The sequence below is a fragment of the Haliotis rubra genome, unplaced genomic scaffold (genome assembly GCF_003918875.1).
Source record: "Haliotis rubra isolate DU_JTF1 unplaced genomic scaffold, ASM391887v1 Scf173, whole genome shotgun sequence".
Lineage (NCBI taxonomy): Eukaryota > Metazoa > Mollusca > Gastropoda > Lepetellida > Haliotidae > Haliotis > Haliotis rubra.
Window position 1 is genome coordinate 1,150,042 of NW_025765703.1, and position 20,679 is coordinate 1,170,720.

At 42.1% G+C, this 20,679-nt stretch overlaps 1 protein-coding gene across 1 annotated transcript in view; it reads left to right on the forward strand.

Moving 5' to 3' along the window:
- Positions 1-4,448: 4,448 nt before the first annotated feature.
- The window catches only part of LOC124272808 (ceramide kinase-like), a 32,963-nt gene continuing 16,732 nt past the window's right edge, over positions 4,449-20,679 (forward strand). The window contains exons 1-8 of the mRNA XM_046708024.1: positions 4,449-4,554; positions 6,980-7,130; positions 9,645-9,854; positions 10,395-10,517; positions 10,892-10,955; positions 11,178-11,323; positions 16,122-16,196; positions 16,464-16,610. Of these exons, the coding sequence (XP_046563980.1) occupies positions 7,010-7,130; positions 9,645-9,854; positions 10,395-10,517; positions 10,892-10,955; positions 11,178-11,323; positions 16,122-16,196; positions 16,464-16,610 (886 nt within the window). The 5' untranslated portion in view covers positions 4,449-4,554; positions 6,980-7,009. The remainder of the gene's footprint in view (positions 4,555-6,979; positions 7,131-9,644; positions 9,855-10,394; positions 10,518-10,891; positions 10,956-11,177; positions 11,324-16,121; positions 16,197-16,463; positions 16,611-20,679) is intronic.

A 20,679-nucleotide genomic window follows, 5' to 3' on the forward strand; every position in this document is an offset into this window, starting at 1 on the left:
TGGTTTCACTCACAACACTGCTAAGATAGGCCACAGACCTAAACTGGAACCAGGCACCTTGGTTTCACTCACGACACTACGAAGATAGGCCACAGACCTAAACTGGAACCAAACACCTTGGTTTCACTCACGACACTACTAAGATAGGCCACAGACCTAAACTGGAACCAGGCACCTTGGTTTCACTCACGACACTACGAAGATAGGCCACAGACCTAAACTGGAACCAAACACCTTGGTTTCACTCACAACACTACTAAGATAGGCCACAGACCTAGACTGGCACCAGACACCTTGGTTTCACTCACAACACTGCTAAGATGGGCCACAGACCTAGACTGGCACCAGGCACCTTGGTTTCACTCACAACACTGCTAAGATGGGCCACAGACCTAGACTGGCACCAGGCACCTTGGTTTCACTCACAACACTGCTAAGATAGGCCACAGACCTAGACTGGCACCAGACACCTTGGTTTCACTCACAACACTGCTAAGATAGGCCACAGACCTAGACTGGCACCAGGCACCTTGGTTTCACTCACAACACTGCTAAGATAGGCCACAGACCTAGACTGGCACCAGACACCTTGGTTTCACTCACAACACTGCTAAGATAGGTCACAGACCCCAGACTGGCACCAGACACCTTGGTTTCACTCACACAACACTGCTAAGATAGGCCACAGACCTAGACTGGCACCAGGCACCTTGGTTTCACTCACAACACTACTAAGATGGGCCACAGACCTAGACTGGCACCAGGCACCTTGGTTTCACTCACAACACTGCTAAGATAGGCCACAGACCTAGACTGGCACCAGGCACCTTGGTTTCACTCACAACACTACTAAGATAGGCCACAGACCTAGACTGGCACCAGACACCTTGGTTTCACTCACAACACTGCTAAGATAGGCCACAGACCTAGACTGGCACCAGGCACCTTGGTTTCACTCACAACACTGCTAAGATAGGCCACAGACCTAGACTGGCACCAGGCACCTTGGTTTCACTCACAACACTGCTAAGATAGGCCACAGACCTAGACTGGCACCAGGCACCTTGGTTTCACTCACAACACTGCTAAGATAGGCCACAGACCTAGACTGGCACCAGACACCTTGGTTTCACTCTTCACAACACTACTAAGATAGGCCACAGACCTAGACTGGCACCAGACACCTTGGTTTCACTCACAACACTGCTAAGATAGGCCACAGACCTAAACTGGAACCAGACACCTTGGTTTCACTCACAACACTGCTAAGATAGGCCACAGAACTAGACTGGCACCAGACACCTTGGTTTCACTCACAACACTGCTAAGATGGGCCACAGACCTAGACTGGCACCAGACACCTTGGTTTCACTCACAACACTACGAAGATAGGCCACAGACCCTAAACTGGAACCAAACACCCTGGTTTCACTCACATCACTGCTAAGATAGGCCACAGACCTAGACTGGAACCAGACTCCTTGGTTTCACTCACAACACTGCTAAGATAGGCCACAGACCTAGACTGGCACCAGGCACCTTGGTTTCACTCACAACACTGCTAAGATAGGCCACAGACCTAGACTGGCACCAGACACCTTGGTTTCACTCACAACACTGCTAAGATAGGCCACAGACCTAGGTCCAAATATCCAAGCCACAGCAAGACTTCATAGTTGGCAGCGACATTTGAAGTATTCGAAGTGTACACAAGACAGTACATGCCATTTGAAGTGTATGACACAAGACAGTACATTCCATTTGAAGTGTAGGCCACAAGACAGTACACGACATTTGAAGTGTAGGCTGCAGGACAGTACATGCCATTTGAAGTGTAGGCCATGCAACAGACAGTACATGCCACCACGACATTTGAAGTGTAGGCCACAAGACAGTACATGCCATTTGAAGTGTCACGACACAAGACAATACACAAGACAGTACACGACATTTGAAGTGTAGGCCACAAGACAGTACACGCCATTTGAAGTGTAGGCCTGCAAGACAGTACATGCCATTTGAAGTGTAGGACACAAGACAGTACATGACATTTGTAGTGTAGGCCACAAGACACATTTTGTACCACGACAGTATGCCATTTGAAGTGTACGACACAAGACAGTACATGCCATTTGAAGTGTAGGCACAAGACAGTACACGCCATTTGAAGTGTAGGCCACAAGACAGTACACGCCATTTGAAGTGTACGCCACAAGACAGTACACGCCATTTGAAGTGTAGGCCGCAAGACAGTACATGCCATTTGAAGTGTAGGCCACAAGACAGTACACGCCATTTGAAGTGTACGACACAAGACAGTACTGAACATTTGAAGTGTAGGCCGCAAGACAGTACATGCCTTTTGAAGTGTAGGCCGCAAGACAGTACACGCCATTTGAAGTGTAGGCCGCAAGACAGTACATGCCATTTGAAGTGTAGGACACAAGACAGTACATGCCATTTGAAGTGTAGGCCGCAAGACAGTACATTCCTTTAAAGTGTAGGCCGTCTATTGATCGGTGCCACCAAATCTCAGCTACAGCGTTTGGGGCGAGTTCACAACACCGCTGCGGACATTGTCACACGAACAGGGAAGTATGAACACATCAGTCTTGTTCTTCAATCACGCCATTGGCTACGCAGTTGAACAAAGAATTCTCTTCAAAGTCTTCCGTTGTCTCTCTGGCTCTGCTCCGGTCTACCTCTTCAGTATCCTCACTCCATATTTGCCTTCTCCATCTCTGCGGTCTCAGAGTTAGACTAACAGCTAGTCTCTGAAATGAACATATTTTACAGAAAATAAAAGTTTTTAAATTAAGATTGTAAATACAATAAAAGGAGCCCATGGACTTTCTTCATTTTCAGATGAAGCTGTGGAAATCTAGACTTGCCACATTTTCTAAACTTACGTGGGCTTTCTTTGGATATATTTGCTTCAGGGTCTGAACGACAGACTATCACTGCAGAGAGAGCTTGGCATTAGGGAAAATAATGTGGTTCGGGGACTGTGAGACAGACTAGGCACGAGACAGTACACGCAATATTAGAGTGTCTAAAGTAATTTCATGCCATTAACTCCGTTTTGGTAATTCTTAATAGATTAGGTGAAAATGTAGGGGGAGAAGTATATACTGAGATTAACACAAATTGATTTTTTTCTCAGACTTTGTACTTCTTCCATGGCTGCTCTTTTTAATCAAACCATCTACTTAAGAACCCGGCCCATATGTCTCACCTCGCCTTTGTCAAGATAAAGATTTTGTATAAAAGAAAATGCGTGAAAATTACATGATGGAGAGGACTTAGCCATAGGTTCCTTGAGTCCCCAGTCCTTCAAAGCCTGTCCAAGTTTGGTGAGGGTGTCCCGTGCCCCAGCCCTCAGGGCCAGTCAAACTCGCATGCTTGACTACGTGTTAGTCAGGAAATACTTTGACCGTAGAGTGATGTAATCAGTAGGAACATCTGAAAACTCAGTTATCATTGCCCAGCATGTTTAAGTTCGGGAAGACTTTCGCATTTGAACAGTCTTTTCCTCCTAGCATATGTCGGGCCGTGTAACACGTTTGGACTAATCCAATATTTTCGATTACACTTACTGTTGATTTTCCTCAGTGTGTTTTCGATGCTTGTTTGGGGGTCTGTGTGAGCCGGACCAAGCACGCCAGTAACTGACACAAGCAGCAATGCTTTCAGAGTGATACGACACAGTCGGACAATTCACGGAAATTGTTTCCTTAGATACCACAAACATCTATAGATAGTATAGTGGGGTAGCCTAATGGGTAAAGCGTCTGCTCGTCACGCTGAAGACCAGGGTTCGATTCCCACATGGGTACAATGTGTGAAGCCCATTGCTGGTGTCCCCCGCCGTGATATTGCTGGAATATTGCTAAAAGCGGCGTAAAACCAAACTCATCAACCCACACTGTATATAGTATGCCTCGTTTGGTTTATTCGCGTCTGTCAAACAGACACTGAAACAAATATATCCAAGAAAGCCCATGCAAGTCTTAATTACCGCAGTTTCAGAAAATAAAGAAACACTGTGCTCCTTTTCATTATATTTTTTATTAATAATTAGTTGCAGTTTGTAAAATATGTTAGTTTCAGAGACGAGATGTTAGTCTTGTCTGTTCCCAAGTAGGGTGTGTCATTAGATACTATAGACATCTGTACCTCCATAGTTTTATTTGCATGTGGGGTCAGTTTCTCAGATACAGATGCAGGCTCTGGTTTCCTGCGAGACGTAACATACCACACACGGAACTTTATTACACTTCTTAACAGTAATTTAAGCCGTTATGTACTGAGAATGAAAATCAAAAGCACTGATGCTTTTGTACCTGTTCGAAAGATTTTTTTAATCAAGACGGCCTTTAATCCAAATTGTAACTTTGGAAGACTCGTTAACTTTGTGATGTTGTCATACAATGTTTCAGTCCGGTAGAAGTTGCTGCCAGAGCCTTGCTGTGTACGCGCGGAACTGACATGGCCTTGACAGCAAGCCATACGTAGTTGCCTCCCTTTAAATGGTTATCGCCAAACAGCGATTCGGTAAGTTTCCCAGTTAAAAGAACTGTATGTGTCGATCTTGATGTCAACACGTTTACAAAGTAATGTAATACTGTTTGTAAAGTTCTACAATATTAAATTTCCACAGGTGTATGCATGGTATCCATGCATCTGCCAGCCCATGTATGACAGATTACAGTTAGTGTCTTATCATGGCTAATGTTATTATAAGTAATAAACCTCGCACTCTTGGTGATTTATCACTGTTAATCTGTGCATATTTCGACCAATTGACCGTGACAATGGTGTCTGATAACGTCACTGTTTTTCTGGTCGGGCGTGGTGAAAATCGACACTGTCGCACAACGAGGTGGCATTGTCAGAATCAGATTGACAGACACACCCTCACCCAACTTCCAAACAAAGTTTCAGAGAGCTGTGAGATTTCAAGTGTTATAAAACACAGGTAGGTCATTTAGCAAGTAGCAGTAACCAAATTACTGACAATCATCCATTGTAGTATGAATGCTACCTGTCTTACCTACTTCAGAGTGTGAATCTGTGTGGTATGGTAATTAAGAATCCTGCATGAATATTGATGAGTTTATTCAGTCCTGCTCCATTAGTTCACAGGTGGCTCACTGGCTTAATCCGCCACTCATTGTTGTGCTGGATCTGTTGATCATAGGTTTGAATCCCTGTGCCTTCCTGACTTGTTGGTACATACACCTGCATATGTGCCCCACCAAAGTGGTATATATTGAAGTATACTGCATGGCATAGTCCCACCAAAGTGGTATGTATTGAGGTATACTGCATGGCATAGTCCCACCAAAGTGGTATATATTGTGGTATATACTGTGTGGCATAGTCCCACCAAAGTGGTATGTATTGAGGTATACTGCATGGCATAGTCCCACCAAAGTGGTATATATTGTGGTATATACTGTGTGGCATAGTCCCACCAAAGTGGTATATATTGTGGTATATACTGTGTGGCATAGTCCCACCAAAGTGGTATATATTGAGGTATACTGCATGGCATAGTCCCACCAAAGTGGTATATATCAAGGTATATACTGTTTGACATAGTCCCACCAAAGTGGTATATATTGTGGTATATACTGTGTGGCATAGTCCCACCAGGGTGGTATATATTTAGGTATACTGCGTGGCATAGTCCCACCAAAGTGGTATATATTGTGGTATATACTGTGTGGCATAGTCCCACCAAAGTGGTATATATTGAGGTATACTGCGTGGCATAGTCCCACCAAAGTGGTATATATTTAGGTATACTGCATGGCATAGTCCCACCAAAGTGGTATATATTGTGGTATATACTGTGTGGCATAGTTCCACCAAAGTGGTATATATTGTGGTATATACTGTGTGACATAGTCCCAACAAAGTGGTATATATTGTGGTATATACTGTGTGGCATAGTCCAACCGAGGGTGGTATATATTTAGGTATACTGCGTGGCATAGTCCCACCAAAATGGTATATATTGTGGTATATACTGTGTGGCATAGTCCCACCAAAGTGGTATATATTTAGGTATACTGCGTGGCATAGTCCCACCAAAGTGGTATATATTGTGGTATATACTGTGTGGCATAGTCCCACCAAAGTGGTATATATTTAGGTATACTGCGTGGCATAGTCCCACCAAAGTGGTATATATTAAGGTATACTGCGTGGCATAGTCCCACCAAAGTGGTATATATTGTGGTATATACTGTGTGGCATAGTTCCACCAAAGTGGTATATATTGTGGTATATACTGTGTGGCATAGTCCCACCAAAGTGGTATATATTGTGGTATATACTGTGTGGCATAGTCCCACCAAAGTGGGATATATTGAGGTATACTGCGTGGCATAGTCCCACCAAAGTGGTATATATTGTGGTATATACTGTGTGGCATAGTCCCCCCAAAGTGGTATATATTGTGGTATATACTGTGTGGCATAGTCCCACCAAAGTGGTATATAGTTAGGTATACTGCATGGCATAGCCTCACTTCCCACTGTCTTTCAGAGACAATCCACTACATTGAAGAGTTAGGCACTGGACCACCTAAATTCTTGACGTTTAGTATAGTTTAGAATTGGAGAACGTTATTCCTTATTACACAGTGGGATACTGGAGAATATATTAGTCAGCTAGTTAGAATCAGAAAGACTCGTGGTTGACAGCGTAATGAAAACTTCCTGCCTTCCTGGTGGGAGAACACAAGAGGGTGGAGTGAGTGAGTGAGTTTTATGCCGCTTTTAGCAATAGTCCATCACGGCAGGGGACACCAGAAATGGGTGCTTCACACATTGTACCCATGTGGGGAATCAAGCTTGTGTCTTCAGCATGATGAGCGGTTGCTTTAGCCCTAGGCTAACATACCACCCCTCCCTCCCCACCCTCAAGCTGAGTTATATACTGTAGGTACATGGGTGTGTTTCTACTTCAGTCCAGGAAGACACCAGGTGACTTGGTGGTAATGGCGGAGACCTCTGTGTTGTTGAGTGGGGATCTGCTGAGCGGTGGACAAGAATATCGTGTGCACCTGTCCCCTGACGGCCTGCACTGGCAGCTGACCAATCAGAAGAAGGAACCTACAGGTAGCTGCAGTGTGGGGGGTGCATGCAATGTTCAGATTTACGTGTTGTTGTATTTCTCTATTGTGTAATTGTTGTTGTTTTGTCACATTATAGAGATACATTTCCAGATTTCCAGTTGTTGTACACTTTGACCAAAGAAGTAATTTTCAAATGGACAAAGTAAATCAATTTAACAACAGATGAAATGAAGACCAATATTTGTATGAAGTATGAAATCTTGAACTCAATATTGTTGCCTGCTTTGCAATGACATAATATGGAAATAATTTCTTCTGTAGGAACTAGAAAGTTGAGATTCTTTTTGTGATTGTATGTTTGAATATTAGTTGTTTGAAGAGTATTGATGTCAAACTTAAAGGGTTGTTTCTTTGTGGGAATCCAAACAAATATGTTGTTTGGGATGGTCACATGGATGTGTAATTTGTATTACCACACTAACTGCTGAAACAAAGGGTTTTCACTTTCCAGGAAGTCTCTCAAAACACTAGCATCAAAGTTGAGTTTCTGTGGAACAGTTTGAAAAATACCAACTCAAACTATTGTGGATGTTTTGTGGAAAATACATTGGCCGAAACAGTGGAGGGAATCATTGTACATGTCAACAGTGTTACAATGCATTCTACCGTAAAGATAAAATAACACTGTTGATATTCAATATCTTGGTTGATAAGTGTATTTGTATCACATATGGGAAGTTGAAGGCATCATGTGATAATTTTTTGTATAAATCTTTTACAACATAGACTTACATAGATATACTGTGAAACCTGTCGAAACCAGCACCCCACGGGACCGAAATAAAATGCCGGTTTAGACAGTTTGCCGGATTAGACAGTGATGATCATTTTGCAACATGGCTGCCATTTACACTCGTCAATCACTTTATCTCTATGCCTCTGATCTTTTGTAAAACCAATGACTATTTATTTACTCTCTGACACGTCACTCACTTGAAAACAGTTAATGCACTGATTATCTAGAGTGCCGAGACGAGTGTAAGGGATTAAGGGACCTTGACCGGACTGCTCATACCCATGACGGCTTAGAACGTTGGATTCACCGCACAATCACTACTTCCTGATTATTTAGCGTGGCGAGACGAGTGTAAGGGATTAAGGGACCTTGACCGGACTGCTCATACCCATGATGGCTTAGAACGTTGGATTCACCGCACAATCACTACTTCCTGATTATTTAGCGTGGCGAGACGAGTGTAAGGGATTAAGGGACCTTGACCGGACTGCTCATACCCATGACGGCTTAGAACGTTGGATTCACCGCACAATCACTACTTCCTGATTATTTAGCGTGCCGAGACGAGTGTAAGAGTTAAGGGACCTTGACCGGACTGCTCATGCCCATGACGGCTTAGAACGTTGGATTCACCGCACAATCACTACTTCCTGATTATTTAGCGTGGCGAGACGAGTGTAAGGGATTAAGGGACCTTGACCGGACTGCTCATACCCATGACGGCTTAGAACATTGGATTCACCGCACAATTACTACTTCCTGATTATTTAGCGTGCCGAGACGAGTGTAAGAGTTAAGGGACCTTGACCGGACTGCTCATGCCCATGACGGCTTAGAACGTTGGATTCACCGCACAATCACTACTTCCTGATTATTTAGCGTGCCGAGACGAGTGTAAGAGTTAAGGGACCTAGACCGGACTGCTCATACCCATGACGGCTTAGAACGTTTGATTCACAGCGCAATCACTACTTCCTGATTATCTAGTGTGCCAAGAGGATTAATTAGTGTATTGGATTATGGGTCCTTGATTGTACCGCTCTTACCCATGCTGGTTTAGACAGTGTTAATTACAGTTAAAATTGCTTGTTGGGACCGGAAAGTCGTGCCGGAATACGGAATAGAGAGGTGCCGGATTAGACAATGTTTTAATGATCATAATATCAGTGTAAAATGGCGGGACCAAAGTTTTATGCCGGTTTTGACTGAGTGCCGGATTAGACAGGTGCCGGTGTTGGCAGGTTTCACTGTAGTTGACTGAAGGGATCAGGTGGTCAGGTGGTTTGCTGACTTCATAGATGAATGTCATGGTATCCCAGTTGCAGAGATCAATGGTAATGACATCAATCCCTGGGCTCTCTCGGCCAGACCTCTGACATTTGGCTAGAACATTGTTGAGTGTTGAACAAGAAAGAAACAAATGCAGCTGACCATATCATACACACTGGACCATGTATTATTGAAAGTCTCCGAGGATGTCATAGGGAAAATGTTTCAACTGTATGATGTATGACCCAGGGATTCATAGTATTCGGAACTCCCAATTAGGATGATTGCTTTCAATAGTTCAGAAAAATATCAGTTATGTAATGGCATAAAATCTAAGTATTGTAGTACTGGCCCATCCATAGCTAATTGTTAATGTTTCCCACACAAAAATGTATGAATACATGTAGTTGTTTTGTCATGTTCTTTAGTTCCACTTTGCAAATCTATCACTGAGGAGATATGTTGAACCCTTTGGTGTTTGTATTATTGTAGAGGTGAGCCTACCATGGAGTGACATTTACGGCCTGATCACAGACGGCCAGGGGGAGACAACTCAAGTGAATGGAGAAGGCAAGAGCTTCACCATCCACTTTATAACCCACAGAAAGGATAAGAAGTGGAAAGCAACTGAGAAGAAGTTTGATGTGAAGGAAGGTGATGTCAGTGACTGGGTTCGCCAGATACAAGCCAACTACAGACCAGGTGGGTTGCCAGGTGTGGAATTGGGATATGGCCCCCAATATAACTAACAATGATGTATGTAATGAGAGAATTTGATAGAATGTAAACAGTGATACGTGTTGTAGGTTGCCAGATGTGGAATGGGGATATGGCCCCCAATACATGTATATAACTAGCAATGATGTATGTAATGAGAGAATTTATAGAATGTAAACAGTGATACGTGTTGGTTGTAGGTTGCCAGGTGTGGAATGGGGATATGGCCCCCAATATAACTAACAATGATGTATGTAATGAGAGAATTTATAGAATGTAAACAGTGATACGTGTTGTAGGTTGCCAGGTGTGGAATGGGGATATGGCCCCCAATATAACTAACAATGATGTATGTAATGAGAGAATTTGATAGAATGTAAAGAGTGATACGTGTTGTAGGTTGCCAGGTGTGGAATGGGGATATGGCCCCAATATAACTAACAATGATGTTTGTAATGAGAGAATTTGATAGAATGTAAACAGTGATACGTGTTGGATAATTTGCTGTTTGTTTTGTTTGACCAGCTACCCCTAAAAGCGTGCTTGTGATAGTGAACCCAATCGGTGGGAAGGGTCAAGGTCGACAGGTCTATGAAAAGAAGGTGGCACCTCTCTTCAAGACAGCTGGGATTGAGACTCATGTTTTCTGTCAGTGCCATGTTGCAGTTTTAAACAAAATTTTAATTTTAATTTCGGCCAAATTAAAGACTCAGGTTTATCAAGATATACATGTTCATCATAACAGAATTATGATGTCTTATTAACAAATGCAGCAAGATTGTTTTTGTAAAGATATTATGCTTTTGTTATAAAGATAAACATTGTAAGAGAGTGCAAGTGTACCAGTATGTAGTACCGGAATGTAGTAGTCTAGGCAGAGAATGTACATGTGGTATTTATAGTATGAGCACGTTGAATGTATTTATTTAAGAGCAAACAAAAGATTGGATTTCTCGTCATGCATAATGAGCAATAATTTGCTGGCAGATGTCAATTATTTTGTTAAAAATTCTGTTTTGCAGTAACAGAGAGAGCAAAACATTCAGAAGAAATTATCAACAACTTTGACTTCTCTAAAGTTGAAGGGTGAGAGGCTGACAATTTCCACAGTGTTATGTCAAGACAAGAAATGTCATCTATGTATTAAAACCCCCCAACATATTTAGATCTAAATTGTAGCATTACAAAATGTTTATGTGTAATACTGGAGTCTATTGACTTCGTCAGGTTCAGTCTAACACAAGCTCTGACAGATCCAGTATTGCGGAGATGTGATTTTGTCATGTCAGCAGTTTTCTCTGCTTCCAGCCTGGTGACAGTGGGGGGCGATGGGATGTACCAGGAAGCTCTCAACACGCTCATCCAGCGGAACCAGAAAGAGGCTGGCATCGACATCAATAATCCGGAGTCTGTCCTCAAACCACTTGATATCAAGTTTGGCATCATTCCGGCAGGTGCTTACTGCTTATATTACATAGATACAAGCTTACTTTATCAAAACGTTTTTTTTAATTATTATTATTTTAACGTTTTTATTTCTCAGTACATGTTTACATGACATTATAATTGTGAATAGATGTTCACATATACAAGACATACATAAATTGATAGTATTTACAGGATTGGCATAGGGCCTTAGTCGGTGTTACATTGACCATTCTTTCTTTGCAGATATTACATATAGATAAGTAGGCATAACTACATAATGTTTCGTATTGTATATGAATTACAACTTGTGTATGTTTGACTGCATCTGGTAACATGCAAGGTATAAGTCATTTAACATTACCCATTATTTCTCAACAAATGTTTACATGTACATAAGTATACACATTACAGTGTATGAAAACGTCTACTGCATGTTTGACTGTTTCTAATCACCTGCAAGGCATAAATCATTTTTACATTAAAGTGTACTCTTTAAAGTGTACAATTAAATATTGAGCTACAAGTCTAAAAGTGGACATTGCAGGCCATTTTTCTTGAATATGTCATGCTTCTTGCAAATTTTGTGATATTCAAACAATAAATGCATGGTGTATGTTTTATTCTTTCTCTGGTTCAAATCCAACAGCTTATTCAAAAGATTACGAATGAAAAAATTCAGTGCCAGAACTATTATGTTTACAGATTGTCTTCATTATTTTGTAATACTCCCAAGATTTAAGACATTGTAATAAACTGTGTGATAAGGAAAAGAAGGTACAAACAGTCTGGTATGTTTTAATGTTTGTTTTTGTCTTTTATACTTTGTAATTTAAGGTACAGATGATGATGTTACAATAATATTTATCTGCCAAGGTAGATGCAGTGGTGTCATACTGATCTTGCACTGCCCAGGTTAAAGCAGTGGTGTCACACTGATCTTGCACTACCAAGGTAGATGCAGTGGTGTCATACTGATCTTGCACTACCAAGGTAGATGCAGTGGTGTTACACTGATCTTGCACTACCAAGGTAGATGCAGTGGTGTCACACTGATCTTGCACTACCAAGGTAGATGCAGTGGTGTTACACTGATCTTGCACTACCAAGGTAGATGCAGTGGTGTTACACTGATCTTGCACTACCACGGTAGATGCAGTGGTGTTACACTGATCTTGCACTACCAAGGTAGATGCAGTGGTGTTACACTGATCTTGCACTACCAAGGTAGATGCAGTGGTGTCACACTGATCTTGCACTACCACAGTAGATGCAGTGGTGTTACACTGATCTTGCACTACCAAGGTAGATGCAGTGGTGTCATACTGATCTTGCACTACCAAGGTAGATGCAGTGGTGTCATACTGATCTTGCACTACCAAGGTAGATGCAGTGGTGTTACACTGATCTTGCACTACCAAGGTAGATGCAGTGGTGTCATACTGATCTTGCACTACCAAGGTAGATGCAGTGGTGTCACACTGATCTTGCACTACCAAGGTAGATGCAGTGGTGTCATACTGATCTTGCACTACCAAGGTAGATGCAGTGGTGTCACACTGATCTTGCACTACCAAGGTAGATGCAGTGGTGTTACACTGATCTTGCACTACCACGGTAGATGCAGTGGTGTTACACTGATCTTGCACTACCAAGGTAGATGCAGTGGTGTTACACTGATCTTGCACTACCAAGGTAGATGCAGTGGTGTCACACTGATCTTGCACTACCACAGTAGATGCAGTGGTGTTACACTGATCTTGCACTACCAAGGTAGATGCAGTGGTGTCATACTGATCTTGCACTACCAAGGTAGATGCAGTGGTGTCACACTGATCTTGCACTACCAAGGTAGATGCAGTGGTGTCATACTGATCTTGCACTACCAAGGTAGATGCAGTGGTGTTACACTGATCTTGCACTACCAAGGTAGATGCAGTGGTGTCATACTGATCTTGCACTACCAAGGTAGGTGCAGTGGTGTTACACTGATCTTGCACTACCAAGGTAGATGCAGTGGTGTCATACTGATCTTGCACTACCAAGGTAGATGCAGTGGTGTCATACTGATCTTGCACTACCAAGGTAGATGCAGTGGTGTCATACTGATCTTGCACTACCATGGTAGATGCAGTGGTGTCACACTGATCTTGCACTACCACAGTAGATGCAGTGGTGTCATACTGATCTTGCACTACCAAGGTAGATGCAGTGGTGTCATACTGATCTTGCACTACCAAGGTAGATGCAGTGGTGTCATACTGATCTTGCACTACCAAGGTAGATGCAGTGGTGTTACACTGATCTTGCACTACCACAGTAGATCAGTGGTGTCATACTGATCTTGCACTACCACGGTAGATGCAGTGGTGTTACACTGATCTTGCACTACCAAGGTAGATGCAGTGGTGTCATACTGATCTTGCACTACCAAGGTAGATGCAGTGGTGTTACACTGATCTTGCACTACCAAGGTAGATGCAGTGGTGTCACACTGATCTTGCACTACTAAGGTAGATGCAGTGGTGTCATACTGATCTTGCACTACCCAGGTAGATGCAGTGATGTTATACTGATCTTGCACTACCAAGGTAGATGCAGTGGTGTCACACTGATCTTGCACTACCAAGGTAGATGCAGTGGTGTCATACTGATCTTGCACTACCAAGGTAGATGCAGTGGTGTCACACTGGTTTTGGATCGCTGTGGTAGTGACAGTGGTGTCCTTTTTGCTCTCTGATCTTGACTATCAAGTCGATGCAGTGTTGACTTTAATACCTGATCATACACTAACAAGGTACAGGTAATAGTCTTTCATGCTCTCTGATTCTGTTCTATGTAGGTACAGGCAACAGTCTTTCATGCTCTCTGATTCTGTTCTATGTAGGTACAGGCAATAGTCTTTCATGCTCTCTGATTCTGTTCTATGTAGGTACAGGCAATAGTCTTTCATGCTCTCTGATTCTGTTCTATGTAGGTACAGGTAATAGTCTTCCATGCTCTCTGATTCTGTTCGATATAGGTGCAGGTAATAGTCTTTCATGCTCTCTGATTCTGTTCTATGTAGGTACAGGTAATAGTCTTCCATGCTCTCTGATTCTGTTCTATGTAGGTACAGGTAATAGTCTTTCATGCTCTCTGATTCTGTTCTATGTAGGTACAGGTAACAGTCTTTCATGCTCTCTGATTCTGGTCTATGTAGGTACAGGTAATAGTCTTTCATGCTCTCTGATTCTGTTCTATGTAGGTACAGGTAACAGTCTTTCATGCTCTCTGATTCTGTTCTATGTAGGTACAGGTAATAGTCTTTCAGGCTCTCTGATTCTGTTCTATGTAGGTACAGGTAATAGTCTTTCATGCTCTCTGATTCTGTTCTATGTAGGTACAGGCAATAGTCTTTCATGCTCTCTGATTCTGTTCTATGTAGGTACAGGCAATAGTCTTTCATGCTCTCTGATTCTGTCCTATGTAGGTACAGGCAATAGTCTTTCATGCTCTCTGATTCTGTTCTATGTAGGTACAGGTAACAGTCTTTCATGCTCTCTGATTCTGTTCTATGTAGGTACAGGCAATAGTCTTTCATGCTCTCTGATTCTGTTCGATATAGGTGCAGGTAATAGTCTTTATGCTCTCTGATTCTGTTCTATGTAGGTACAGGTAATAGTCTTCCATGCTCTCTCTGATTCTGTTCTTTCATGTGATTCTGTTCTATGTAGGTACAGGTAATAGTCTTTCATGCTCTCTGATTCTGTTCTATGTAGGTACAGGTAATAGTCTTTCATGCTCTCTGATTCTGTTCTATGTAGGTACAGGTAATAGTCTTTCATGCTCTCTGATTCTGTTCTATGTAGGTACAGGTAACAGTCTTTCATAGTTCCATTTACAGGTAATAGTCTTTCATGCTCTCTGATTCTGTTCTATGTAGGTACAGGTAACAGTCTTTCATGCTCTCTGATTCTGTTCTATGTAGGTAATAGTCTTTCATGCTCTCTGATTCTGTTCTAGGTACATAGTCTTTCATGCTCTCTGATTCTGTTCTATGTAGGTACAGGCAATAGTCTTTCATGCTCTCTGATTCTGTTCTATGTAGGTACAGGCAATAGTCTTTCATGCTCTCTGATTCTGTTCTATGTAGGTACAGGTAACAGTCTTTCATGCTCTCTGATTCTGTTCTATGTAGGTACAGGCAATAGTCTTTCATGCTCTCTGATTCTGTCCTATGTAGGTACAGGCAATAGTCTTTCATGCTCTCTGATTCTGTTCTATGTAGGTACAGGCAATAGTCTTTCATGCTCTCTGATTCTGTCCTATGTAGGTACAGGCAATAGTCTTTCATGCTCTCTGATTCTCATGTACAGGTAATAGTCTTTCATGCTCTCTGATTCTGTTCTATGTAGGTACAGGCAATAGTCTTTCATGCTCTCTGATTCTGTTCTATGTAGGTCTCTCATGATCTCTGATTCTGGTCTATGTGTAGGTACAGGTTCTATGTAGGTACAGGTAACAGTCTTTCATGCTCTCTGATTCTGTTCTATGTAGGTACAGGCAATAGTCTTTCATGCTCTCTGATTCTGTCCTATGTAGGTACAGGCAATAGTCTTTCATGCTCTCTGATTCTGTTCTATGTAGGTACAGGCAATAGTCTTTCATGCTCTGATTCTCTGATTCTTTCATGCTCTCTGATGTATGTAGGTACAGGCAATAGTCTTTCATGCTCTCTGATTCTGTTCTATGTAGGTACAGGTAACAGTCTTTCATGCTCTCTGATTCTGTTCTATGTAGGTACAGGCAATAGTCTTTCATGCTCTCTGATTCTGTTCTATGTAGGTACAGGCAATGGTGTTGCAAACTATGCTTATGGTGTTATTGATGTTGAGACCGCAGCTCTCCATATCGTCCAAGGTAAGTTTTAACAGAATATGAGCTGTGATAACTTTGCTGTTTAACACTTACAGAATATTTCATTGACACAATGCTAAGCATTATGAAAATATCTGGACGTACATGCATAGTTACAGGTTATGTTTTAGTGTACATGCAGTTAAAATGCCTATTTTATGCAGGAAAATATGTTACTGTTTTTGTATGCTTAGATATGTCAGAACATGATTTATTGATGTTAAGAATGAAGATTTAGGAAAATGAATCTGTGCTTTTGTGTTTTGACAGGAAAGGTAAACAACTTCAACATATTCGGTATCTACGAACCTGGCAAGCTTGTGTCCTACAGTGGTCTTCTGTTTGGATATGGATTCTACTCTGAAACGATTAAAATTACGTCTGAGAAGCGATGGATGAAGAAATTCAGATATCCATGTAGGTTGTCATCTGTATTGTTGTTTTCGTTCATTTATCACTCAAGGATGTGAATTTTATTATGTTGCATCCTATAGATGGATGGAGGATGGATGGGTGGGTGGTAGGGTGGATCAATGGGTAGAAGGATGGATGGGTGGGTGGTAGGGTGAAGGTGGGTAGGGTGGATCGATGCATAGAAGGATGGGTGGTTGGGTGGATGGATGTGTGGCTGGTAGGGTGGATGGATGGGTGGTAGGGTGGATAGTTGGATGGGAGGTAGGGGGGATGGATGGATGGTGGTTGGATGGATGGTAGGGTGAATGGATGGGTGGTAGGGTGGATGGATGGGTGGGAGGGTGTATGGATGGGTGGTAGAGTGGATGGTTGGTAGGGCAGATGGATGGGTGGGAGGGTGGATGGATGGGTGGTAGAGTGGATGGTTGGTAGGGTCGATGGATGGTAGGGTGGATGGATGGGTGGGAGGGTGGATGGATGGGTGGTAGAGTGGATGGTTGGTAGGGTGGATGGATGGTAGGGTGGATGGATGGATGGTAGGATGGATGGAGGGTGGATTGATGGGTGGTAGAGTAGATGGTTGGTAGGGTGGATGGATGGATGGAAACATCTGTAGCATGGTGTGCATGATCCAAGCATGTTTGGTCCCACAGCACGATATTCTTGCCATGGGTTTTATCCAAACAAAAACATCTGAATCAGTTCCCACATTAGGGTGACAATACATTGATATCATTATAATATTGAGGAACACAACTCATACACTCCAGGCATTTGATTATTCCAGGGCAGTGTTTAAAATAGCTGTCTGGCATGTTTGAAATAGCTGTTACATGTTGATTCCCAAGTTAAACCTACAAAGTTAACCATCACACCAGAAAAGAACTAGATGTGAAACCAAGAAACAACAAAGAAATGTCCTGCAAGTAACAATCATATTAATAATAATAATAATAATAATAATAATAGGCCATTTATATAGCGCCTTTCCACGTCACAGGGATATGCTCAAAGCGCTTCCTGAGCTCAAGTTAAAACTATATACAGTTGGCAGGTACGGATGATTGGAAGTCACTTGTAGCGAAGAAATAGATGAGTCTTTAGTCGTGTTTTGAATGTACTTAGGGAAGGAGATGATTTTAACTCGATAGGGAGAGAGTTCCACAGAGAAGCTGCTGCATATGAAAAGGTTCTTGAGCCAAATGGTTTGAGATTGTAGCTCGGGACAGCAAGTAACAGTTGTTGTGATGGCGCAGAGTTCTTTCTGGAGAGTAATGTGTCAGAAGGTCTTGAAGGTAGGAAGGTCCTGAGTTGTAGAAAGACTGGTAGGTGAGGCAGAGAATCTTGAAATCAATCCTTTCACGCAGAATCTGAGGAGCCAGTGTAGAGAGTTTAGGATGGGAGAGATGTGACAGCGAGGACTGGTGAGAGTGATGATGCGTGCAGCTTTGTTCTGGATTTTCTGAAGACGATGGAGTTGAGAGGAAGAGATGCCAAACAGTAAACTGTTGCAGTAATCCAGGCGGGATAAAATCAGTGTCCGCACAAGGATGGCAGTGGCTTCTTTTGTTAGGACTTTGCGGATGCTGCCGATGTTCTTCAGATGGTAGTGGCAGGTCTTTACTAGATGATTTATTTGCTTGTCCATGCTGAGGTTTGAGTCCAAAAGAACGCCAAGGTTTTTCACAAGAGGAGAAAAAGGAATCGAAGATTAAAACAAATATCTAAGTTCACTAATCAATGCAAACAAGAAGACACAGTCATCAATATCCCCCACAATGGTGAAATGCTCTTCATGAATATGTCTACTAGTTATGACAGTTATTGTTGACAGTTGAAATAGAGAGGCACTGTTGATTTATGTCATTAGAATACCCACATGTTGGAAGGAGAGTATTGAAAGGTTTAAAGTTCCAGAAAGGAGCACTACCACCAATTTCAGTTGAAGTCAAAGTTGTTACCTTGGAAACGCAAAAATACCCACATGTTGGAAGGAGAGTATTGAAAGGTTTAAAGTTCCAGAAAGGAGCACTACCACCCATTTCAGTCGAAGTCAACATTGTTACCATGGAAACGCAAACACTATGTTATTCAGATATCCAAAAATACCAAAAGGCACCAGTTCATCACCAGAGCTGTCTATGTGCAAAGTTTGGTGAAGAAATATCTAATTTTATGTTCTGTTCCGGAAAAGACAGATTTAAATGGATGGGTGGACAAAATAATCCCCCCTGCTAAATGTGTTGGGGGAGGATAATAAATACAAAGATATCACCATGGCAGTACAAAGTAGAGCGGCTGTATAACACTGGGCAAGGATTATAGCAATGAAGACATTGATGGTAATATTCACCTCTTGAGCAACAGTAATCCAACTTGCAACTGTAGGTCTAAGCAGAGGATGATGATTATCACACACTGGTCTTTAGGTAACGTGAGATGGTTGGTTGGTTTTATAGTTTTAGGGCGACGTGGGCCAATAAGAGGCCTATTTGAGCCCATGGTAACGTGAGATGTGAGAGGCAAGAGTTAACTCCCTTATCTACCAAACAAAAAGATGCTAGAAAATTCTACACAAAGGCAAATGATTCTGAATAAGCTCCTTGTAGCTTCCTTTTCCAGATCTTTCTAAGCTGTTCTCAGCATCACTGGAGATGTCTATAAGGTTGCAGAACAAGGCAAAAAAGAAGACAAAGTCATCAATATCCCCTGCAACAGCAAAATACTCTTTATGAATACGTCTTCTAGTTATGATTATGTCAAATATTTTTGGAGTGTATATAGCAAAGTGGAAGGAGAGTATTGAATGGTATTTAAGATATGCTCCAGAAAGGAGCACTACCACCAAATTCAGTTGAAGCATAACTTGTTGCCATGGAAACAAGATGACATCCTCATAGTCACAGCCTAAGTCACGTTTCCACGGAAACCACAAAAAATAAAATTCATACCTGAGTCAAACCATCAAATGGCACATCTATGGATCATGCATGATATGTGTACCAAGTTTGATGAAGCTAGCGTGTATAGTTTAGGAAATCTGCTCCGGACAAGATGACATCCTCGTAGCCACAGCCTAAATTCAGTTTCCATGGAAACTGCAAAAAATACAATTCATATCTGGGTCTAACCCCCAAAAGGCACATCTAGGGATCATGGTTGACATGTGTACCAACGAAGTTGCGGGGGATATAGAAAGGCGTTCCGTCCGTCCGTCCGTGAGCAAACATCAAGTTTCAGTAAGCTCTTCTTCTTTCATTATTGATTAGCAAATATGGTGCCTCCTCAACTGACAACTGCCCAAAGATGGAAAGTTATTGGTATGCGAAATGCTGTCATGTCATTCAGGGCTGTTGTGAAAGATGTTGGTTGTCATCCATTGACTATCAGTTAATATGTCAGGAAGCATCAGCAAAGTAATGACACTAACGACCGTCAGTGTACAGATCCACGAGTGACAACCCCTAGGGAGTATACAACCCTTCCCAGAATCACATCTGGTCATGTCAAGTTGCATGTTAAACACAGAGTGGCTTCCAAATCATCATTTGTCCAACAGAACAGTCCGAAATCACCTAATATCAGCAGGGTATAGAGCCAAATGACCTATCAGACATTCTTTTTTATCCCTAGAGTACAAAGCAGCACAACTAGCTTGGTGTCCAGGTCGATGTCACTGGAGTTTGACGTTAGATCACAGAATATGCCAGAGATCCTATAATTACACAATGCCATTTAGAAAGTGGACACATAACATATGTTATATTTGGGATTACACTTTCTTAGTAAAGTACAAATTCTAGTACTATTTTGGGTTGAGTCCTATCCGGGATTCGAACCCACACCCTCAGAATCAGGCACCTATTTGCCAGCACACAAAGTCAACCGACTAACCGGCTTAGCCACCACTCGACTTCCACAGTGCCTGATTCTGAGGGGTGTGGTTTCGAAATCGGATGGGACTCAACCCAAAATAGTACTACAATTTGTACATTACTAAAAAAGTGTAATCCCAAATATAACAAAACTTACAGATAGATCCTTTTGTACAAAATATTAATATCCAGATAGT